The sequence below is a fragment of the Coturnix japonica genome, chromosome 14 (assembly GCF_054131305.1).
Source record: "Coturnix japonica strain WE chromosome 14, WE-NBRP24, whole genome shotgun sequence".
In the NCBI taxonomy this organism is placed as follows: Eukaryota; Metazoa; Chordata; class Aves; order Galliformes; family Phasianidae; genus Coturnix; species Coturnix japonica.
Window position 1 is genome coordinate 1,413,124 of NC_140676.1, and position 24,857 is coordinate 1,437,980.

General features: G+C 45.8%; 1 protein-coding gene across 8 annotated transcripts in view; it reads right to left on the reverse strand.

Moving 5' to 3' along the window:
• The window catches only part of SMAD3 (SMAD family member 3), a 61,167-nt gene that overhangs the window by 12,282 nt on the left and 24,028 nt on the right, over positions 1-24,857 (reverse strand). For 3 of the 8 annotated variants that reach the window (XM_015873309.3, XM_085515206.1, XM_085515207.1), the window contains 4 exons: positions 4,646-4,839; positions 4,053-4,187; positions 3,378-3,452; positions 1,764-1,814 (listed from right to left, as the gene is read on the reverse strand). In XM_015873309.3, the coding sequence (XP_015728795.1) occupies positions 1,764-1,814; positions 3,378-3,452; positions 4,053-4,187; positions 4,646-4,839 (455 nt within the window). Of the gene's footprint in view, positions 1-55; positions 463-1,763; positions 1,815-3,377; positions 3,453-4,052; positions 4,188-4,645; positions 4,840-8,393; positions 9,618-11,091; positions 11,230-12,159; positions 12,178-18,545; positions 18,887-24,857 lie in introns of those variants that run through there. The other 5 variants (XM_085515204.1, XM_085515203.1, XM_015873310.3 and 2 more) reach the window with 5 other exon arrangements.

A 24,857-nucleotide genomic window follows, 5' to 3' on the forward strand; every position in this document is an offset into this window, starting at 1 on the left:
ACACTGGGACATTACTTCCTTAGCAGTAAAACTTCAAAAAATACACATTATATTCTTTAGATTTTACATTTTATTTTCTTAGCAAACAGAGAGAGAAATCCCCCCTTCAACTTCTGCAGATCAAAGTGCAGCCCTGGACACTGCAGCGTCCTGCTCATCCACAGAATTACACAGCAAAAGCAACAGCACTGCAGGCCACCAACCAGCTCCTGTCTGACTGGGGGAGAATCTGCAAAGCTGAGGGCAAGCTCAGCTCTCCCAGCCCACACAGCCCCTCTGCGGCCTGCAGGGCTGAAGGAGCGAAGGGCTGCTGCTGTGAGCAGCTCCTTATCTCAGACGTGCTGCCTGTGAGGCGCAGATGATGACAGATTCTTCATTCGACAGTTGCTGGGAGTTGCTCAGTATGTTCCATTTTATTTATTGCTTTGCAGCTTTCTCACAGCAAAAAATTATTATAAAACTCTAAAAAGAGACAAAAGGTCCCTTAATTTTTTGGGAACTTTTGCCTAAGCGCAGTAAAAGTACTTGGTTTGCAAAACTCAAAGGTATATTTTAATGCTGCTGAGTTCAATGCTCTTCTGATGTCTGCTCCCTAAACTACAAAGAGATTCCTCGTGGTTAACCAGCCTCACCTGCTCCTGTTTAGTTCTCTGTCACCAGGCTGCACGTTAGGCGTCCTGCAGGCCCATCAGCTGAGCAGCATGTGTTAGGAGCCCTGTCCTGGTTAGAAAGGATCTGTGCTGGGGCCTCTTTCCTAGAAACTACTTTTCTCCTTATGTAAGGCAGATGCCACAGTCCGCCTGCCAGGTTGGTTTTGTTACATATAGTTGGCTTTTTATTTTTAGGTTGACAAAAAAATGCAAGAAATTCACATCAGCTCTTCAGCTGCACACTTGAGCATAACAGATTCGGACAGGGGGGAAAAGAGAAAACCAAAGAGATAGGGATGTGTTCCTCTCTGTGGTTCTAAGAGTTAAAATGAGTAAAAGTCTAGTGGCATTGTAGCAATATATTCCATGCTTTCAAATAAATAAGTAAATAGAGAAGAGAGAAAAGAAATCCCCTTCAACAGCCCCAAGATATCCACAAGTCAGCCAATGGCTGACAAATTTTGGAGCAGAGTCAAAGTACCCTCTGCCAGGATTAAAAGCATATGTAAACTTTATGGCTATGGTTATTCAAGAGTAATCTCTAGTGGCCTGTGTCTGCTGGCTTAACGAACATGCGGAGAAGTGATCCTGCAGCAAGCCAGAGCTATGAGCGTGTTTTATGAGAAACTGTTGAGAGCAATTTCAAATACAGCGAGAGCTCAGACTGATGAAGATCAGACCTTCCCTGCCTGTAGGTATGAAAATGAAGAGCAGAAACTCTGGGAAATAGCAGAGGTTCAGGGAGAGCCACAGGACACCTCCAGCAGGATCTCAAAGGCAAAGGTCCTGTTCAACAGCTTTCTACCTCTCCATGAGAGAAGCAGAAGGGAAGGATCCCCAGGCTCCTACAAGCATAAGGCCTGCAAAACCTCTACTGCTCAAAGAGGTCTGTGATATCTGTGCCTCTCCATACGCTGGTGTTCTTGCCCTCTTTCCACTTATTTGAACTCTCCAATCACACACCAACCAGCCAGCCTCCTCCACTGCTCAGTTATTAGCAGAAAGAAGCACCAATTGTGCTCAAAACCCAACCAACCTCAAGAAATAACCTCATTGTTAAAAGGTCATACTCCTGGCTGTAATTACACACAGTTCTCAAGATCACACACTTACCCAGATTATTGTGTGCCGGAGACATGGGATTTGGTGATAAGTTTGGAGAACCTGAAAATCAAGACATTGTAATTATTAGTATGGCATCTGCACAAAGAAAAACACTTGCATGAAATCTTCTGTGCTGCCCAGGCTTGTTGGGAGGGAAATCCCACTTCTTAGCAATGTCTCATTTTGTGACATTAGCAACTTCTCTGATGTTGATTACCACTTAAATGAGCTTCCAAATGCTATTACCTACTGTATCAACTTGCTCCATCTGCAATACTGTTGAGCATCTTCACAGAGTTTAATTCACTTAAACTCTTCCCATTAATTCTCAGAGCTGTGCACGCAGTTGCCTGTTTTACTTTCACATGCAGTTATCAAAACTCCAGGCACCATCATGGCAGCTACACTCAAGCCCAGTTAGCTGAGCATTTCAGAGCTCTACTATACATTGCTAATCACTGTCAACAGTAGAAGACACACCACTTTGTGTATCAATGAACCCTTCTGGTGCTGGGACAGTGGAGTATTGCATCAACCCACACAGCTCTGACCAAATAATTGTGGAAATTTCAGCCCATCGTTCCAATTCTGCCCACAGATTTTGTGCACGTATTTCAAATATCTGCACTCTGACGTTGAGAGCAACTTCCAGTTTCTGGATGCCACATGGAAGCAAGCAGGTGGTACAGCCCATCCATTCCTCCCTCTCACACTGAGTTCAGCTGGTTTCTTCTAAATTTGTTTTTTATAACAAATGAACTCCATGACATCTGAAGGAAGGGATCTTGCATTCAAACACGAACTGAGAGTATTTATAGCAGCTTCCAGGCCAATCCACTCTCCCCAAAAGCCATACATACATTCCGAATGTCAACCGCATTACCAATGATTATATGCACTGAAATGCATTGTGTCATCAGGTTTATGTTTGATGTAGACAAATAAACCCACACTCCTTTCTGCCATCTGTACAACTGCGGTGCAAGACTGCAAATCAATCATCTCCCTTTTGGAATCCCACGTATGCTCTGTGGCTGAAGACATACAGAGAAGCCGGAATAACTGCATGCAGTATTTGCACTGAGAAAGTTCTGCATGTCTGTTTTTATGCAAGTGCCAAATCTGCTTTAACACTACCCGTTTTCTTGGCAATGAGACAAAACCTCGCCTGATAACCTTCACTGGGATACACCCACTAAATAAGAAGCCCATTTAAAAATAAATCTACTAGTGGTTATTTCAAATATAGTTAACTGGACATTTCAGTATGTACAGCAGACAGAAAAATGCCTCTTTGGAAAGTGCCAACTACTTGCACCATATTCCTGTGCATACAGATGCATGAGCACACTACAATGTAAGCTACTGTTAGGTATGTGTCTGCTGTTTCAGGCTCCTGCTTAGCAGCATCTAACGACGGATGTCAGGGAGAACAGGAACATGCTGCACCTTTCAGCAGCTCTAAAACACAATGTGCTGTCCTTTACATGAGATGTCAGGCTACATTTGCACTCCTACAGGGATAAAATAACTCTCACCACCATCTGATCTTCAGAGCTCCAATGAAAAGCTTTAGAACTTTAGATATGACCTAGAAAGCTACACATGGCAAAAATGATTTACCTGCATCCATGCTGGGGTTCATCTGGTGGTCACTGGTTTCTCCATCCTCACTCAAATAGCCTGGAGGAGGTGTCTCTAGAATCACAAAATGATCAAAGTCATTGCAACTGGATGAAAGGTCTGGATTTGACAGCAAAAACATTTACTTTGTTATCTGCAACAAGCTTTTTTGTTTAATTATTTTTCTTCCTCCAACTGTTGAGGGCAAGAGCAGAACATACCAGTCAATAACAGAGGAGGGAAGCAACAAAATCAGGATTTTTGGTTCCATAAAACTTTAAGCCACGTAGACAGTTTTCTGTCCAGAGATTGCTCCTCTCCTGCTGTGCAGCTGCACCATTTGCCCATACAAATAAGGTGTAAATTGCTTGTGAAAAAAGATGCATAAATAGAAAGGCTCAATTCCATCAGAAATCTACACTTTTACTCAAATTAAACTGGCTGAACGTCAGTCAAATCTATGGGAACATTCAGCTTTAGATTCCACAATAAACTGAGTATGCCCCACCGAAGGGAAGAAGTGAGTTTGAAGAAAGCAAAACTTTCCCATTCCTTTGCTTCATGGCAATGATAGAAATAAAGACTTGCCACTCATTCAGCTCAACACACGCAGACACGACTGACTGTGCAGTGTGACCCTTCTCCCTCCACTCGCTAGATGGAGAGATGCCGTACCTGGGATGTAGTTGCTCTGCGGCTCAATGCCTGCTGGGAAGTTAGTGTTCTCTGGAATAGAGTGACTGTAATCGTCCAGTGGTGGGAACTCAGCTGGGATCTCCGTGTGCCGAGGCACCAGAACTGGGGGTAACACTGCACAAATGGAAAACAGAGAGAACAGGATTAGCAGCTTTAAAATAAAATGACTGAAACCCCAGAAAATGAAAAGTAACCAGTCTGGAGTACCACCCTTGCATACACACAACACCAAAGTCATTAATTAAGGGACACAATTTGATAGTTGATAGTAGATACCAACAAGAGCAGCAGTGAGGGATGCGCAGAACATCCCTCAATCCCACATTGGTTCTGGGCACACAGGGACACATTAGGAAGCTGGCAAGAAGGCAGCCTGCTCAACTTGTTTTTCATCGATTTTAAATGATATTTTCCCCCTGAGCACAGATTCATAAATTATTCTGCTGCGCTCAGTAAGAGACTATCATCAATAATACATACGCTTTGGTTTGAAAACCCTACGCCTGCTGCTTTCTTCAATTCTGAAATGCACGTATACGTCCCTCAGAAGGGACACGCGGGGTCAGCAGTACCTGGGGTCTCCACTCGTTGGTAATGATAGGGATTCACGCAGACTTCGTCCTTCTTCATGTTGAAGGCGTACTCGCACATCTCCATGGCCCGCAGCTCATGGTGGCTATGAAGGTCCGGCCACCGCCACAGCCGGCAGTAGATCACATGGGGGAGGCCCTTGCGGTGGGACACCTGCAGCCGGCCATCCAGCGACCTGCAGGAGGAACGAGAGGGGAGAGTTACATGGGCTGGCACTGAAACACATCACCGACCTCATCCCACCAAGGAAGTCAATGTGAACGCTGCAGGCTCAGCACACGGCTGGCCCACCAGGCTCCGCATTGTGGACAATCCCCAGAGCCACCCAAACCCACTGAGATGCTGCTGCAGGATCCAAGCTGTCACGCAAAGCACATCTCTGAAAAATGCAAAAATGTCTATTTTATGTAACAGTCTCACTTCAGAATCATTAATTTACTGAGAAGAGCTCAAATTGAAGGCTCGAAGAAAGGTACCCCAGGTTAGAGATACTCTTTTAACATACACACAGACATGCACTCCCATTTCTACTCCTTGAAATCCAGCCCCTTCGCTTTCCATTATGACAGACATTAAACACTTCTGGGTTTTGGTGAAATACACTATTTTTTCTTCTTCTTTTTAACTTTTGGTCAAGGAAAAAGGAAATTTGAATTTCATTTGGAATTATTTCCCTTGGTTCTTTGTGTTGGCAGCCAATCCAGAAAAACCAACCCAACCCAACCCACACAAACAACTATTCAAGCAGTGGTTGTGCTGGTCTTGGCTGCCCTGGGAGACTCTTCCCAAAACCAGAGCTTGGTAACACGCACATCTCTTGTAAACACTGCTGCAACAGCAAGGAAGGAGAAACAGAAACAGCGTGGATCCCAGCTGCACCTGATGCGGGGAGCAGGGAAACACGATTGTGCATGGGAAGTATAGAGAACAACTATACCATCACTGAGGGAATTGCTGGTACAGAGCATGAAACACTAAAATCCACAATTACATCTCAGCTCCAAAATACTCTCAATATCTACCTCTAAGCGCACTATCAGCTCTGTTTCCCAGGTGTGCTCTCATGCCAGGCTCCTTCTGAGCTCAGCCAAGAAGAAAGAAGCCTTCCAGGTGCACAACTCACAAGGAACTAGTGGGGAAGGCAGCCTGAACAGCTACAAGCAGTTACCTAACTAAGCCAAAACCAGCCTGAAAGCACAGCGCAGCTCCCAAGTGTTGCTATCACAGCTTTCCGTAAGGAAAAAAAGAGATGCACTTTATGATCTTATCTAAAAAGACCTCTGAAATGACAGAGCCGTATGCTTTGTTTTCAATCACAATAACCTCCCCGTCTCCCCTCTCCCCTCAATAAGGAGATACAGTAAAAGAAATGACATTCCCCCAAAGCCCCGGAGGCCAATTACATTTTTATGATTGTGAAATCCCTCCTTGGGCTCTCTGCAGCCCCACTTCTTTTGGGACATTGTCTCTTCCTTCCAGTCAGCTGCAGCTGAACACATCAAGTGTCCCCATGCTGCACTATGGGATTAAGTAGCTAAGGCTGAGAAGAGCTCTTAATTTCAGCGCTCACATTCAGACCTGAGTGGGTGACGCAGCCTCTCACCATGTTCCAACCAGCACATATGCTGAGCCTGCAGGACAGAACAAGAAAACAGTGCAATCCACAGCCTGGAGTCAGCACTGCCCGCCAGTGATGGAGCATGTTGGCTATGAGACCCTGCAAGGAAATGCAGAAACAAAGCCAGAACGTAGCCAGGCTGTCGAGCTGATACCAGCTCACAATGACTTATAACAGAACTAAATTCAGGAACTAATCACACAAAGCCTTGATGTGAGCAGGGGTCCCTCCAGCACCAGGGGTGTCAGCCGGGTCTGTGCACCCACAGCCATGCTCAGGTGTGCTTGGTGAGAAGCTGGTCTAACACAGAGGGCTGTAGCATGGAGTGTTCAAACACAACCAAGGAGCAGCCAGTGGGGAGGTTACCCCAGCACTACATGCAACAGTGATAAATACCCAGTGAGGAAAGTGCCAAGACTCCAGGAGTGCAATCAGGGAATTTCGTTGCTTGCACAACAGCCTGTGGCAGTCAGAACAGCACTGCAGTACCATGAGAAGCCAACAGAAACCCCTTGAGCCCAACACTTTAGGACTGATCCATCCCTATATGCTGCTACGAGCCACTTGCTAGGGAACTCAAACACCCCCCAGCTGCTGCTCCAAAGCACCCAGACTACTGCAGCTCAGAGAACAACAGCCTGCAATGGCTCCTAATAGCAAAACCAGAGGAGGGAAGGAAAAGAATGACAAAAACACCAAAGCTTTTCCTTTTATCAATCCACTGTAACTGTCTGAAAAAGAGTGAGGAGTAAAGAGGAAAGCATTACACTGCACAACAGGAATTTCATTTCTAGGCCTGATTATCTTGTTTTCTTTCTTCATTTTTGAACCTGTGACTGAATTCGTGAGATCCTGAATCAGAAAAGAAAAACCAGTCACTACCACCACCACCAGTTACTCTCCTCACTGGGCATTTTGCAGCTATCGTCCCTTCAGACGGGTAATGAACCTCCTTCCCTGTACTTCTTCTCCTTTAAAAGTGAAGCTCAAATCACTGGAAGGCAGTAGTACAAATCGAGTAAAGTGATACGAGCCATAAGATACTGGAGGGAATTCTGTCAACACTGGACATTTCCAAATGTACTTCAACAGAGATCCAGTCCCCTGTCTCCCTTTCCTTTGCTGCTCACATATACATACGCTGCTGTTTGCAAAAGCCATCAGTTTTATATCACCATCATTAATCTTCCAAGAGAGCAAAACGCCTCCGTGCTCACATAGCACCATGTGCAAAACGGGGTTAAGGAAAGAGAAAAACAACCAGGAATAAAAAGTTTCAGTTACGCATTTCCATGGGGTTCTTATTAAAAACCACGAGCAGAAGCTGGTTTTTAAAGCTGTGACAAATAAGTTAGCAGGACGCTCTAAAAGGCACCAGGAACGATGGCCACAGGCTGTGATTTTCTCTCGAGCACAAAACATGATAAGTAGTTCCTTACTGGTCCTGCATCTGGTCTACACCAGGAAAGCAAGCGCTTATTCTTGTAGCAGAATCTGGCTTTTGTGCATACAGCACTGAAATATCCACAGGGCTTCGCTGAAAACTTGGATAAAACCTCAGCTTTCCCTGAATACTGGCCAAATGAAAAACACTGAATACAAAAATGACCCATGCAGCACATTCGCAATTCAAAAGCTGATCCCTCGCCATCTCTTTCCCCTCAATTTGCTCAGCATCACTGACTTTTCCAATTTCTGGAGCAGTTTTAACAATACTGTCATTCACGCTCTAAAAATAGAAGTTAACTGCATCCAAGTGAGACCTGCAATGCACCTTATCACACCACCATAGAACAAACTAGCCGTTAATACTCAGCACTTACATTTGTAGAAATTGAGAAGGATTAGCAAACACCCAGCTAGCCTGAAACACATCAACATGGAAAGGATACACTTCACTCAGGTCTCTCCCACCTGGAGTGCTCACTCTTCCCTCTCTTGGACTTGGAAGGAAACACATCTCTGTGCCTATAGATCCATCTCTACTGAGATGGATGCTCCTGGCCCTCACAGGATCCGCAGCAGTGGAGCAAAAGGCACAAAGGATGAAGCGATGGACAGAGCTGGGAGGCCATGCAAAGGCTTTAGGTGAGCACTGCAGGTGTACTTACAGGCAGGCACAGGACCACAGGCAGTGAGCAGAACAGCTCCATGCATCCGCTGCCTGTCAGGTCTTGAGCAGAGACCGCCACAGCCCAAAGCATCAGGTGGAGGGTTTAAAGGTAGATGGTAAATCCCAATTCTTCTGACACTGCATAATTCTTCCACTCTGCTCTCATTTGTTCTGAGCTTGCAAAGCAGCTGACAGTACAGAAATGACCAGTACTCCCTTGTGTGCTTCCTACCGCCTATTTACAGCTCTTGGTCTGTCCCAGGGCTTTGCAGATTTCCCCTTCCCCCCACCTGAAAGCTGAAGAAATGCAGCGCAGAGAGTTGATGTCAGGATCAGATTATGACAGCATGAGTCATTTATTAAGATTCCAGTAATGCTAAGCTCTTTAGCAGGTGCCTTGAGACCATATTTTGCAGAGTCTAATTTCAGATTCAGACATAAGTACGCTTTATTGGTTTACCATAAACTGTCTGCCCATTGTTGCTCCTTCAGAGCCGCCTGCTGCTGGTCCTGCACCACTCAGCTCTCTCCTCTGTGCTCCGCCACTTCTGTGATGCCACACAGATCAAAGCTCTGCTTCATTTACATTTCTTCAGAGATGCATCTTGTTTTGTCACGCAATATCACAATCCAACTATTTTTTCCTTTGTGCTTCTTATTAACCTCTCATTTACACCAATTCTGCTTATGCCACAGCCACAGGACATGGGCTGCTGGCTGCCAAACCCAGCTCCCTTTCTTCTACTTAAGCCATTCTGTAATTAGATGCCCCTGCACCTTTCATCTCCTCCTTGTTCTGACCACCAGAACATGGTTCATTCACTGACCCAATGCGCTGCCACTCACTGCGAGAGTCAAATGGGAAAAGCTTTACTTTGCTAAGAATGTAATAATTCACCAATACTAATTACTGCCAGCATAATCTGGTAGTGAATAAGAGCTGTAGGCAGCATCTGCAGCCACCAGTGTTTCTGACAGTTCCACATCTGAGCCCCTTTCCATTGTATCCTCCTGTGGAATAAATGTGACTTTTGTATAACAGTTTTTATAAGCCCTCTAAATTTAAATCTTTTTTTTTTCTTCTTCTTCTTCTTAGCATCCCTGGTTCCTTTATTTATTCCAGCAAAGTCTGCCCAAATCTGTGTCAGACTCATCAGAGTTTATTTGTGCTTGAGCCTGGAGGGGCCTGGTGCAGAGGAAGCACGCACATGGGAAGCTTGGCCTCTCCAAAGGAGTGTGTGCCTTTTTGGAAACTCATTTATCACACCAGCTTGTCACTGCTTCCCAGAACCCTGGGTCTGACTCCAGTCATGAAATCCAAAGAGCAACACGCTCCTGCCCAGCCCAAGCAGCAGCTTCCTTTCTGTGAGGAGATTCCAGGCATTCTCGTGGCTCTGTGTATTCGGACGTTCAGAGCAGTTTCGTAACGTGAAAATAGATGGAAATGCCAAAGAGATTCAGATTATCTTCCACAAGACAGAGCACATTAAAAACAAAAGCAATTCCAGAAAGACTCAATAACTGGGGGGCAGGGTTCTTACATCAATCTAGCAACCAAAAAAGCAGCTGTAAAACTCAGTTACTGCTTTAACTTTCATGGCAACTCCACTGATTTACATTTAATATTTAGCTTCAAAATGCATCTTCTAAGGAAAAAAAAAACCTTCATAGCTTCACAGAAGCCAGGAGAGCTTTGCAAATTAGCATCAGCTGTGGATCCAGCCCAACTCAAACCAGAGGAAAAGAACCACGGGCCGGATGTGCTTCTTGATTGCCGAAAGCAAAAAGAAATGAAGGCGCTGCACAGTGCTCCCATAGAAGCCTCACACTGAGAGCTCCTGCCCCACATAGACTGGCTGCTAACAAAAGCAAGAATGATTATCGTCAGGAGTGCTGAGAAATGACAGTTTTAAGAGCTTGGACTCTCCCTCACAACATACGCAATTGCCAGTGCCGTCCACAGGAACTTCATATAAATACCAGGAGTCGGAACTGACTTTCCAGATAAATGTTTGTGCATTCTATCAAGTTGGGTCAAAGCCAACATTTCTTATGGAAACATTTTTGGTGGTCTTGGGCAAAGAACATGTTTACTTTATAGCAGATACAGCTAAAAATATTGCGTGACAGCCTCCAATTATCTTGTTTGGAATAGTCTGAGGCTACTTGAGGTTCGTTGCTGTTATTTTCTTTATTATATAGTGAAAATGTTGCTGCTTTTCCTGTAATTTAAAAAGCTGCTATTTCAAGATGTGACATCTGTGTTGGTACCTCCCCCACATGGATAACAGGATCCAGGGCAAAGTTGCCTGGAGTGCCCATGTCCCATTTTCAAAAGCATCTCAGGTGTTTATCACACATCCTGATAGTCCCTTGGATCACATGGGCCCTTAAAGCCTCCCATTAATCCTCCTGGCTCTCCACTATATTGCTTTCTGAGCTGCTTTAACAACAACTTGGCTCTGTAATTATTTGCACAACCAGTACTAATTAACAGCACACCACAAATAAGGGCCCCGGTCCCACAAACGCTCACACTTCCGCCCCAATCCCTCCGTGGGGCCATCCTTCGGGATCTGCTACAAAGCACAGCTACACACAGAGCTACACACAGGCTCTGCGGTGAGGACCTGGTCTTCATTAAAGCCAAGCGACTTGAAAAGAAATGCAGATTTTGAAAAGACAATGAAAACAACCTTCAGTCTGGGTTACTCCGTCTGCAGCCTCCGCCGCGCTCCCCTGCGATTAGCCACCTCTCTTCTCCAATCTTTCCCAGCCTCCGACCCGCGCTGGCATCCTGCGAGCTGCTAACGAATCAGTTGCAGATGAATCACTTCCCATGTGCAGACGGCGCGTTTCATCACAGAGCAAATTCTCACAGACTTTCCTCTTTGCTCACACAAACCCAGTGACAAAGAGCTGCCTCCGCTATACCCAAACAAGCCTTGAAGTTTCCACGAGATGCTGAGGGAAGGTGTGCGCCGTGCGAGAGGTGAAAAGGGTAGTGGAAGAGGCCGTGTTAATTTTACAACTCTGACTTCCTTAATCATGAGTCACAGCAACGCAGGAGAAATCCAGCTTAAAAAGACTTAAGGAGTGTGATGTCTTAGGGGAACAGCGCAGATTTAAGATGGGACGCCTCATTAAAAGCCCACAAAAGTTAACATTTTACAGTCTCCTGTGTCTGTAATTATGACTGAAATCAGAGGCTCGTGACTCTGCAAGAGTCCAGGTATATGTGGGGGAAACAGCTTTGTGAACTTCTCCCTCCCATAATCAGGTTTTACAGCACAGCTGATGAGGGCAGGGACAAGAGAAGGGGGTGCTACAGGACCCGGGGTTGTTAGTTTTATTTTGTGGGATGTTTTGGTGCAATAAGAGAAGGGGGTTATTTGTGCCAGAGAGACGGAAAACGCTTCAGCTGAAATATTTATTTTTTCCCACCAAAAACACTTAACAGCAAAAAGAGGAAGTTGAGGACGTGGCCTACCTGAGAGCTTCCTTTCTTCTAGTAAATCTGCACATCAGTGACAGGGTTTGCTCAGGCTGCCACTCGCAGCTCAACTGCACAGCGTTTATGCCATGCAGCAAGAGAACATCACTGCCCCGGCCACCTGCGGCCCACACAGCCATCCTGCACATGGAAGCCCAGTTCTATCTCCTTACACTACAGGTTATTTTTAATAAATGAATAAATACAATAACAATCCTCAATCTTAGTATTTCCTTCAGTGCTGCAAGGCACCAGGAATTCCTTTGCTCACCCAAGCCTGACTTGTGCACAGTGCTGCTCCCAGGACGCACCATTTTCCCCATGAGACATCTGCTTCACTCTCTATCTGAAGCAAAGCAGTGCAAGCACAGATGTTTTCCCTCCGCCCCTCATGCTGCCTGAAGCTGCACCAGCCCTGTGTGGCGATACGGCTGGGAACAGGGATGTATAATTTCAGTGCTTAGCTCTGACTAATGCAGGATGTGTGGGAGCGCAGCAGAGGGGCATGAATAACAGCTCGGCAGAGCACGTCTCCGTATCGTGCTACGTCAGCCTTATCATCCAAACAGGATCTCCAGCATGTGCGTGCACAGTACCTTTCCTGTAAAGGTTCAGTTGTTACTATTCCTTACGTGGAAATCCAGCTGGTATGACACAGAAAGGAGCAGGAAAAAGCAAGCGGCCAGAACAGCCGCATTCGACATAAACAAATACCTTATTTTTATGTAAATGTCAGTAGTAATAAAAACTTGAGGCAAGTGATTAAAGAACAGTCCAGGAAAAAGAAAACAACAACCAACACAAAAACAAGTCCCCATTCAACCACCACAGCAGACAGAGCGGTTCCTAAATGAGATGTTTTCCAAAAGCTTTCCATGAGGTGTCCATCACCAACTGCTGAAAATACCAATTGCATCAAAACTCACCTTTAGGCAACACAGAGACATTTCACTGAGCCTTCCTGTTGTCATCCACCTCCCCCCTCTCTCCAAAATAAAAAGAATATTTAATATTCACGCCCTGGGAACCTCACTGGATACATACTTAAGCGTGAAACTTAGAACAGAAGCAGCCCTAGAGCTTGCCAAGGAGAGGGAGCAAGGAGGGAAGTAGACTCGCAGGTAAATATTAGTTTGTACTTGAAAAAGCCAGAGTACATTTTGAAGCCGCTTTTGATTTTCATGCCAACTCTGCATCGCCTCCGTCAGACGCAGGCAGGGCTCGGCCTTGCAGGGAATGAGTGCCTGGGGCACAGCAGCCGGCTCACAGGGATGGTGACATTATCAGCCAAACTATGGAAACCCAGCAGCAGCATTTTCTTCCCTGTTTTCTTTTTGCCCCCCCCCCCCCAAGCTCTCTTGCCTGCCTCACTTCACCTAACACCAACCTCTGTGAGTGCTGAGTAATAATGCCAGACCAAGTCCGGAAGCTCCTTAAACTACTGCAGAGATCACCCCTGGCCTCTGCTGTGACCCAACAGGAGAATCCACAGAAGACAAAATATTCAGTTCCTCAAGTGTTTTCAAAATTACACGAGTACACAGATGGATCTGTCCATCTCCACATCGCCAAGAGGAGAGTAACACCCACACACTGCTCAGCAGCTCACACCAACACACAGTGATCCCATGGTCAGTGCAAAGACCACCCCATGCTCCAAATCAAAGCTCAAGGGAAGCTGGAAAAGTCAACCATAGTAACTGCTCAGGGGGAAATACACACAGGAGACCCAGGAACACCACCCCATCTCTCTGAAACAACACGACAAGGCACGTAGAACAGCAGGCAAATATGGACCGTCTTCTTTTTATGTCTCCTCTGCAGCAGCATGGTGCACTTGCTGGGTCCCTGGGTCAGAGGTGACTCACAGAGGGCCTTCCAATAGTGAATCATACACACATTTTTAAGCGCCCTGCAGGTTTTGTTGGGTAGGAGATGTCTCACGACCTACACCTTCCCTAAATACTTCCAGGGCTGCCCAAGGTGGGAGCGTGTGAGGGCACACAAGCAAGGGTGCAAACCAGCAGTGATCATCTGCAGCCACCTGAATGGTGCAAAGAGGGGCACCAACACAGATCTAACAGCACAGCTCACCCCTACAGCAAGAAGTGACTATGGACATAAGCTACACAAAGATGGGAAAACAATGGACTAAGTCACAAATATTTGATTTCACAAGTCAAGACAGTTTTCTTTCCCTGCCCTTGTGACTAAGCCTTTGGTCCACACACCCACTCCATCCTCAAAAAACAGCTCCGTGAAACAAATGTGATTGCTCTAAAATACACACAGACAATGACTGGGCACACCTCCTCCTCACAGCACTCTGTCTATTTACCAAGAGTCTGTTCCGACTGTCTGCCTGGGATGCACCAGGATCCAGCTCCCCCCCCCTAGTAAGACATTAAACACTGGCAAGCCCAGCAGCTCTCCATTTGCCTAATCCCATTCCCAAGCCTCCATCTCTGCAAACAGCATCATTCATTCAGATGACCTTTCCGGGATCATTCCTAGGTCATAAACTCATAAAATGGCTGTGTTGGAAGGACCCTTACAGCCCACCCAGCCCCACCCCCCGCCATGGGCTGGCTGCTCCCCATCAGACCAGGCTGCCCAGGGCCCCATCCAGCCCAGCCCTGTGCACCTCCAGGGATGGGGCACCCACAGCTGTCCGGGCAGCCTATGCCAGCACCTCACCACCCCCTGCATAAAGAATTTCCACCTAACATCTAATCTAAATCTCTAAAATAAATAAATACATGTGAATCTACCTCTTCTTTTTCCTCTTTGTGATCCATACAACCTGCCTTACAGTGAAGGCTATCTAGTCTCCCTCCCTGGCACAACAGTTTCATGACTTGTTCCTTCAACCCATACAAAGAAACAGCTTCTAAAACGATTGTTCTGAACCATCAACACACTCCTCTCCTAATCTGTTTGCTGTCTCCTACAAGGTATTAAGTTCAAACAGCCTACAGCCCTGTCCTCAAGGCACTCAGCACTTCTTATACCCTACAGTGGGGTGCTCTCCACAGCTCCCTCCCCAGCAAAACTCTATACCCATACTGGATCCCCACCACACTGTTCCCCTTTGCTTCACCTCCCCTCCCCACCTCACCCCTTCTCTCTGCCTCGTGCATCTTCCATTTCCAGCCCTGATGGGAGGGAAGGATGACCCAAACTGACTCATTTCTTAGGGAAAAACAGTCCAATTGAGCGTGCCACACATTATCAACATAATGCAAGCAGAGAAAAAGGCTTATAGGGAAGGGATGGTGCAAAATATTAAAGTAATTAATACAGTCAACAGTTACAGTTCTCTCCAGATTGTCCCATGGGTACTGTCTCACATCTTTTAGACTGCCAGCTATTCAGCGCAGGGATAGTCTGTATTTTTTTCCCCCTTTCTAAAGTAATAAACGCATTCTTGGCAGCTAAATTATTAATAAGGAACAAATGGTAATTGATTTATAGATGAGCCTGAAAGAGAGGATTTGTCTTCCTTCGTTCCAAGCTATTGTGCCCACATGGCTCCATCCCGGTCCTGTCCTGCCAAAATCTCAGCCTCCAGCACAGCATATCCAGCCCCAAATTATCTGTGTTTGCATGGCCTCTTCACCTCTGCCATATCTGACCACTGACCAGATATTGCAAAAGAGAAACAAAGCGGTTCTTGTTCTTTCTGACTCTTTCTTCTCAGCCAGCAAGAAAAAGCTTAACTGGATTAGTTCTTAAGGTTCTCTTTTTATTCATTCTGTGCTTGTAAAAAAAAAAAAAAATACTCAAGGAAAAGATGAGTTTCACATTCAGACTTTGAATATGCTGAGCTTGGGGAATTAGCTCTGTGCTGGTGGAAAGTTCCACAGCTCTGGCCCAGCTCTTCACACCAGAAGCATCTGTCCTCCCCCCGAGCAGCTTTCTCGCATTTCAGCTGCAGGGCCTGCACCAACAGCTCGGCCTGTGCTCTGCTGAAGGAGCTGAGGATGCTGCAGGGCTTTCCCTGCTCCCCCTGGGCTGACCTGCAGCACCTACTCCACAACCTGTGTGCTCATTGTAACTAACAGCACTGCACACACATCCTATGGTATTCACAATGTAACGCTGGCATGCAGAAATGAGCAGTTAGCTCACCACAAACTCAAACTCTGTAAGGCAGGACCCGGGGCTTTGCTGAAAGCAACGCAATGCTCATTTCTAGCAGCACTGTGAAGGCAGCACAGAGAACACAGCAGTGCAGCTCCATTGCTGGCTCAACCCAAACAATGGCAACTTGCACAAGAGGCAAACCCAGACCATCGAAGGCTTCTAAGCAAATGCACTGTCACTGAGTATTCTGTCACAGAAGCAAGAGCTTAAAAATAGAACAGGAGCAGATAATGCCCTGCTACAGGCCAGCACGCATCCTGTTGTTACACTGCAAACACCACGATGCGAATAGAAATGCAGCACAGGAGGCAAAGTTCTCCACCTGAGAAAGATTTCTTGTTCTGGGCCTGCCTAGCTCTGGGTGAATCAGACCCACATCCCCAAAGACTTCAGATACCCCTTAGATTTCTTACATAATCCTGCCAATCTTCATGCTTTTCTATGTAACACAAGCAACAGGTCCCCTCCCACAGGAGCACATAAGGACACTGGAAACCTCATGCAGAGCTTCAATACCACAAGAACGGACATCAGGCTTTACACATAACTGCACTGAATGCCTGGAACAGCCGCTAAACCAAAAAGCCATAAACAATCCTGGGATATAACAACACATGTCATTCAGACGGGCTGCCCAGAGCTACGTAAAGGAAAGCTCTGTTCCATTAAGGATATTCAAATAAAAGCAGGTTACCCAGACCTGAAGGGCTGGTGGTTACCTCTTGGGAAGGGAATGAGCAGAGCCACTCATTTCCACATGGAACGAATCCAGTAAATTCCATTCCAGACCTCTACATCACTGGCTTTGGAGGACACTAATTGCTTTATGGCAGTGCCCACTAATCCCCAATGCATTATCAAGGCTAACACATAACTGGAAGAAAAAAAAAAAGAGAAAGTCCCTGACCCCCAAGAGAGCGTGATTTCCATTTACAACAGGATGCCACAGGTAAATGGAATGGACAAACAGGATGGAGCAGCTGCTGTCATGCCTCAAGTGTGAAAAGAAATTAAAAGCATCTCCAACACGTTGCTCTTCCAGCAATTAATCAGATTTTACTTTCAAAACGTGTGCTCAAGTCCAGGTGGAGAAATCTGGAAAGCGTTTTCATTCTCGTTTTTACATCTGGGGGAAGAAGAGACATGCACAGCACTAAAAATATACGTTTTTCTCAAAACCAGAGAGCAGTATCAGGAAGAGGAGGCTGCGGGGAAACGAGTGCATCAGCCAAGCAAAGAGCACCAGTCCTTTTTGCTTTCCTCCACAGATGACCCTTGATAAATTATCACGTCTCTCTGAGGGATTTTTTAAATCTGCTTTTTATTATTACTCCTTTTCTTAAGGAAGATAAGGTTGTCTCTGGTTTCAAAACTCCAGCAAGGGCTGCGTACTCCCACATAGAAGAACTCTGCGGCTGCAGAAGCTCTGGCTCGCTCAGGCAGCTACTGCTGAGGGATGCAATCAAGCAGCAGCACAGCCAGCTCCAAGAGGCACTAAACCCCCACAGCATCCTTGGATGCATGCTGCAGATAAGTGCATGTCGTAACTCACAGATAACAAAATGCCTGCACATGCTGGTTGTAAAAATCCTCCGCGAGGAGCAGGAGAGCTGTGGGCAGGACAGCACTTAAGACTCAGCAGCACTGCAAGCAGTTTATGCCAGTTTATACAGTTTATGTATGACTGCATCTATCACTTTGAGGCATTTACTTCTCAATGATACTGGGCAAACCACGCACACAAAGGCTGCGTTGGCTTTTCCTGAGCTGAATCCTTTAGATGTCACAAAACATTAAAACAAAAGGAACAGGCCAGAGGAGGGACAGGGCATCCCAGCAGCAGGAATCCTTGCAAGGCCATGGCTGCGGCGTTCCTGACTCATAGGCTGAGGTGCATCCGGTGGCTGCATCAGGTGTTGGACTGGTGAAAGAATTCCCTCATAATGACCTCGTAATTGTTTTCTGACAGCCACGACACATTCTCCAGAGGACTGTGAAGCCAGAGCTTTGAAGGCAGTGTGCCATTTGTCACGAGTGGGCACAGAGCAGGGCAGCCACCTGCTTCCCATCTGCACTGCTGCTACTCTCACCTGCTGATACCTTTGGAAAGCTTCAAGTATGGCTCCTAGCAAACATCCTCACCCAGACTGCTGCTCCAACACTCCATCAGGGTTACGTTTAAGCATTTGCTAGACCTCGTGCTTCAGTTCCATTACTTTAACCCTGAGCTAAAATCTAAGCATATAATTAGAGGGCTTTGAAAAAAGGGGATGGATTGAGGAAGCGCTTATATGATTCTTAGTTAAGATGCAAGAGACTTGGAAAGCTTAAAACACTGCTGTTATCTTTGCTATAAAAAAAAAAAACAAACAAAAAGAAAACAACCTTTAATATTTTGTTATGTGAGCATTTAGTAGCTCAGCTCTAGCAGGCAATACTAATACCCCATGTACTAACACAATGACGTGTACTTATTTACAAACAGTACTCACCCCCTTTGTGTGCTCCTACCTGAATAACAGCCAACACATTTAGCAGTTTGCTTCCTGCTGCAAAGATCTGACAACTGGAGGCCTTGTCTGCGAGATAAAGACAAACACTGTGGCACATCGTGTCACTCCCTTTGCGCTGCTGCAAACCAAGGACAAGCAGCCAGCAGCTAAAGGCACTCTCCTTTTACCTTAGCTTTCATACACAATAAAGCCAGCCTTTACTCAAAGTGACTTTTGTTCGAAGCTTTATATTTCTCATGTTCCTTTAGGGAAAAACAAAAAACACAAAAAGTCATCTGAATGCATTTAATTTGACTCTGTGACTGATAATAGCTAAGTGTATTGCATCATCTTCACTAGAACAGTAATGCCTTTTGAGTTGCTTTTTCATAGCTGCCTCAGACATGCCTTAGATAATTTTATTGGCCAACTGAGGACCAATGCAAGACATATGCTATGAATAAATGCATTTCCAGAGCCTCAGACTCAGAAGGTGATTTTGCACATGGCCAATGAGAAGTGCCTGCTTTGAAGTGTTCCTGGAATCAGTTACAGTTGCTTAGACCATTGATCAAATTCTACCAAAAAAGGCTTAGAGAAATGTTACTTCAGACTAGGTTTATCTTTCCTATAAAAGCAAACTATCGCATTCAAAACAGAACTTTCCCGTATGAAATAAGCACTTTCACAGTTTCTGAGTATTTAACAGAGGTGCATAAATCAGCGTTTTGTTTTCTTTTTTGGAACGGATGAAAAAGATTCAAGCCAAACTTCACTGAATGGAAAAGGCAACATCGAACATCCAGCGCCCTTCTGTTAAACATAAATGCTGAAGCTACCCCAGCCTATGGGAGAGACTAGTTCTGTTGCTCAGTGCTGCAGGTTAACAGCACTCCAACCCACTGTGCTCTCTAAAGCATTTCTTAGCCAGCAGCCTCCTGGTTCTTCCTTCATCCAGAATGCTCACTGTGTTTGGGACAAACCCAAACATGTTGAGTTAGTGACAGCTCGCTTGGCTCTGTGCTGCCCAGCCCACGTGCAACCAGCACACACACAGGAGATGTTCAGCCCCATGCTGGGCTTGTGCACAGCACAGTCAATACTGATGCAAAGCAAGCCCAGGAAGGTAGAGCCTGGTGTTTCCCAAGGAAGGATGCAGCCCCACACCAATCCCCAAACACAACTAAGAGGGAATGCAGTGGTAAGAGAAAATGCCCTGGGACTTGCTGGGCACTTGATTTGATTGCACGCTCCTTTAAAGCCCAAGTTTCTCAAACCCATCTGAATTCATACTTCAGCTTGACTGAAAATCAAGTGAAATCTCTGCCTGGAATTCAGCACGGCAGGCTGCAGGACATGGACAAAGTCACTGCTGTCCCATCATCCTAAAAACGGGTCTGCCTGGTATTTTGGGAAGGGAAAAGCAGAACAGAGACTGCTACATAGAAATGCTTATTACATTTCTTCTGTAAAGTTATTTTGTTCTAATTTGCCGCAACACTAAACCACTCTGACTTGCCTTTAGCACAGAATGTTTACAACGTGTGGGCAAATTCACCAACGTATGTTTTTTAAACTTGATTGCTTTCCCACACACACAGTGTGACTTACTCTGTACCTCCAGTTCTTTTCACAGTAACGATGTCAGGACTTTCCATATTCATTACTGCCCAAGAACAGCACCCCTGCAGGTCTTAATGCATGCAAAGTGATCACATTAAGCATCCAGCCTGCTGCAAATCTTACCTGAAAGAGGACAAGCACCTGGAAATAAAAGCAATGGAAGCAAATAAAGAAAACATCCTGAAGCTCACAGACGGGGCATATCAGAACGGCCTCGCTTGAGGTCAGTGCACATTTCAAAGCAAGCACACCGTGCTGCTGCCAGCTTGCCCTCAGTGGAACATTTTGTTTTACAAGGCTGCTTTACAACAAGGCTGTTTTCTTCTTGTCAGGATCACAGGAATCCTCAAGATGCCCTTCCTGAAAAGTGTCAGCGAAGCACAAATGGCCTTCAAGGCGAAGGGGGGATTTAAGACATCTCCTTAGAGAAAGCCCTGGGCCCTTTCCAGTCCTGTGTGAGGGTGGTGTTACTCGCCTGCATTGGCATTACTCCTTGGGCACACGCCTTTGCCTCTCTCATTTTGCTGTGGTTTTCTTAACATTACGCTTTTATAGGAGAGTTTTGCAGCAAGTTTGAGGGAAATGACATCACCAGTCTTCACTTCAATCAGCTTCATACTGAGTGCTGCCTTCAAAGAAGCTTTTAAAAACACATTTTCGGTGGTTATTTAGCATTTAAAAAAAAAATGCCATTGCACGCAAGCCTATAGAGTCACACAAAGAGCTTCCAATTCAAACATCTGAACACTGATCCATATTCATTCTCTGTGCTGCTAATTAACCACAAGCTGATTTCCTTCAGCAGTGTGTTTATCTTAGCACTACGGTTGTCCAGAATCTACCTTCCAGAACACAGCCATCACTAGGCTTCAGAAAACAAATAGCTGTGTTTGCTACTGAACCGAAAAAAGCCCCATTGAATCACTGCTTTGCCTTCTATCACGAGCACAGAAGTGACACGCTGGGCACCCAGAAGAAGGTCATCTTTGTCAAGAAGCTGGTAACAACCATTTGCACCTCTCAGTAGATTAACTAGGCCAAGAGGGCAAAGCTAAACACCGAATACTTGATTGGTAGCCACAGATTCCTATCTCTAGCATGCTCTGGTTTCTGAGTACAGAGCAGTACCAGAAGAAACCGACTGAGATAAGGCACCGTGTGGGCAGCCAGGAGGGGCTGCACTCCCAAAGGACAAGCCCTGCTTCACACGGGGTCTTACTGCTTGAAATAAGTGAAGAAAACACTTTCTATCCTCCTTGTTTCCATTAAAAGTCCTCTTGTTGATGTAGTTCTATCAGGAAGAATGATCTTTTCTTACCATTATAAATTAATCAACACTTATAACTGATATAAAATTCCACTGGCAGACTGCTTAGGTATCTCAGAACATGTTACCAAGGCCCACTGCAATAAAACTGAGCTCTTTCTGTGCAAGGCCTAATATTCAGCCTGGGTTACATTTCTAAGGCTGGCTGCATTGCTGTGCTGCCCAGAAGCAGGAGTTACCCAGGACCAGCCCTGTAGTGCCAACAGACCCTCCCATGACACAGAGATGCACAAAATAATTGACTGCAATTAAGTGAATGAAATCACCACGAGACCAAATGTTTCACCAATAAAATTCTTAAAAATATTCGTGATTCCAAAATATAACTCATGGACCATAATTTATGTGCTTTAACATTACACTGCCCAATGGACATGTTTACTTATGGCTCTTTTCCTTCTACTAATCTGCTCATGACTTTTGCCAAGTCAACTTCTGATTGCGTTTTCCCTGGCAACTGGCATTAGATTCTTTTAAGAAACACCTAAATCACTGAGAGGCTTAATTTGAAAACTGCTTCATCATTCATGTGCAGCCCATGAGGAATACAATGCTTTTTTTGATATCAGGTGTTGTGCACCAAACAACCCTAACAGAGCTACTTCAGGAACCACTTTAAGTTCTCAGCTTCCTCCATGGTCCATGAAGTTTATCCCCCTGCTGTGCCCAGCCGAGGCATTTTGTTATTCCCCAGGAGGAGGCAGGGGGACGACTTTCAAGAGTGCTTTACCCCATTCACAGAATCACACTTCAAGAAGAACCACTGTCGAGTAAGAAGCTATACTTGCCCACATCTGCATCTTCTCTAACCATAAAAAAGTGAAGGCATGGAAAGAGAAACAGTGAAGATGAACATACTGCCCTGCAGAGCTCAAAAGCCCTCAGGAATGGCTCTGAGAGCACAGCAGTGTCACTGGTAGCCTGATTCCCTTTCCTGGCTGTGGTCACATAGCAAACAGGGGTTACGTGAAGTCACACTTCTGCTCACCTACTACTGCAGTCCTTCCTGCAGCACTGGGGCCAAACCTGCAGACTGTCTTTATTAATAAAAAAACGCTGCAATGCAAACAATGCACTCTATCTTCAAGTGTACACACTGCTCACAATGTTAAAGTTCTACAGATGTTGACAAGCACTATGATTTCCCTCCATACATCATCACACAACTAAGTGTCTACCATAACATGAAAAAGAAATCTGCGTTCTCCATGCAATTAAACAATTACATGGTCCCCATTACTGTGGCATCCAAGTGCCTGCTAGCACTTCATGTACTTGACACAGTGCCCCCAGATAATTTCTTGCTGCATTTTCAAGCAAGGAAAGAGAAGCAAAGGGAGAACAACTGACTAAAGTTGTGAAGGAAACAGGAGCACAGGTCTGCCAGCGAGCTAAGTCTAATGCTTAGCACCATTTCCAAATCATGTACATGTCCTTTGCAGAAAGTAACAGCTACAAAGAAAATGAGATTTCTCATAGCTCACAGTAGGACATCCCTCATACTCACTTACAACAGTAGAGAACAACATTTACTATTTATATTTGCCATTCTAAAATAGACATTTTTGACAGCTTCCCTACTTGTGGCAGTGCTCCTACCTAAACACTGTAGAAAGTGCATGCTTAGAGGGAGGGATGTGAGCACGCCATGCTGCTCACTGCCTCTTCCACAGCCCCACTCAGCAGAGCCCAGCTCCATGGGGTCAGGTACATGCAGTCCCAATGAGCAGCTCCTCCATCCTCCTCTGCAACCTGGGACTTAATCCAGAGCTCAGCCAGGGTTTGTGAATGCAGATGGGCTTTGGAGTGGGTCACTCATGTCTGTGTACATGTTTGCTTAGTATAACTTAATAAAAGAAAAAAAAAAAATCCCTTCTCACAGTCCAGGGCTTCCTCATCATTAATTCTTCAGAGCAAGTCCCATGGATTGCCCTTCAGCAGTTGGCCTCTCTGGGTCCCTCAGAGGTCACGGTAAGAATGAAATACCAAACCCCCACTGCAAATCGCAATGTTCTTCTGCCATCTACGCTCTGCAGTTCGGTAGAATCAAATACATTCTGAATGAGTAAGGGGTGAGTGCATGCAGCAGCAGTCCTTTATTAAGTGGCGGTTATTAAAAAAAATAAAAGATCTGGAGCGTCTGTTGTGGGAATTCCATTTGCTCAGTCTGTGCAGGAGGCCTCTGCACTTACTCAGACAAGAGTTTCACTGGAGTTTCTCCAAAAAAGTAAACACAAAACCGAGCAAACGTACCCAGGCTACAGCCTTCACGCCTCACCGAAAAACCTCCCCGTTGCACTGAGAAACTGCAGAACGTCCCCCCTAAGGAATCCCTGCAACACACACACCGAAACCACAGGGTCTGACAACCCACCCTGAACCGCACTCCCGAAACTGAGCTCACAGCTCTGCACAGCAGCGCTGAAGCAGACAGGACAGGGAAAACCCACTGCTCGCAGCCTTTTCACCCCCAGGCAGTGCCTTGCACAGAGGTTGTTTGCACCACAATGCGTCACACAGGTTCACTGAATCTTCGAATGCAGCACAGCACAGTGAGGATCTGCACCTTTTCTCACCATGGTTTTGGTGATCATCTGGGGACTCCCCTCCTCCAGCTTGGGTTACTCCATTGCTCAAATATGATACCAAGGGTCTGCGGGAGCAGCTGCACGCTGCTATACCTCATTACTCACCTGCAAATCACATTCCAGGCCACAAACACCTCTACATCTTTTGGGCTGCTCTGGTTTGGGGTTTTTTTATGTGGCTGTATACACAACTTGCTAGCCCTTCCCTAAACAAGTATTTGGCTGTGATGCTGTTACTTCTAAGAGCATTAGTGAGACCACATCCCTGATGGAACCAGAACTCCCACTGAGAGAGGAGATACAAAATTAGAAGGTATCCTATCTGAAATTTAAACCAGACCAATAGCAATCGGCAGAGCTCAGTGCAAGCTGACAGCAAACCAACATCCACAGGTCTGTGCGGGTCCAGTACATCACAGACTCAAAGTGGAGAGAAAAAGAAAGAGCATACAGTACTGATGCTGAAAGAAATAGAAACAAAGACATGGGCATGCCTTGTTGAGTGCCTAGCAAATGGCAGTGAGAAACAGAACAGGGTTGGATTCACCAGTGAGGGGACCAACAATGGACATGGGTATATATGGAAAGGTGGTAGCAGGGGAATTGCACAGAGCTCCAGAGGGGGACAGGGTGGAGATGATTACCACAGGGATTAGGGAAATGAGACATGAGGCTTTGGGCAGATGAGGGACACACAAACCCCACAGCACAGAGCTGCTGGCATAGAAGCACCACCCCACTCAGGGCCAAGAGTGAATCAGGCCAAGAATCAAGAGCGATCCCCTACCATGAG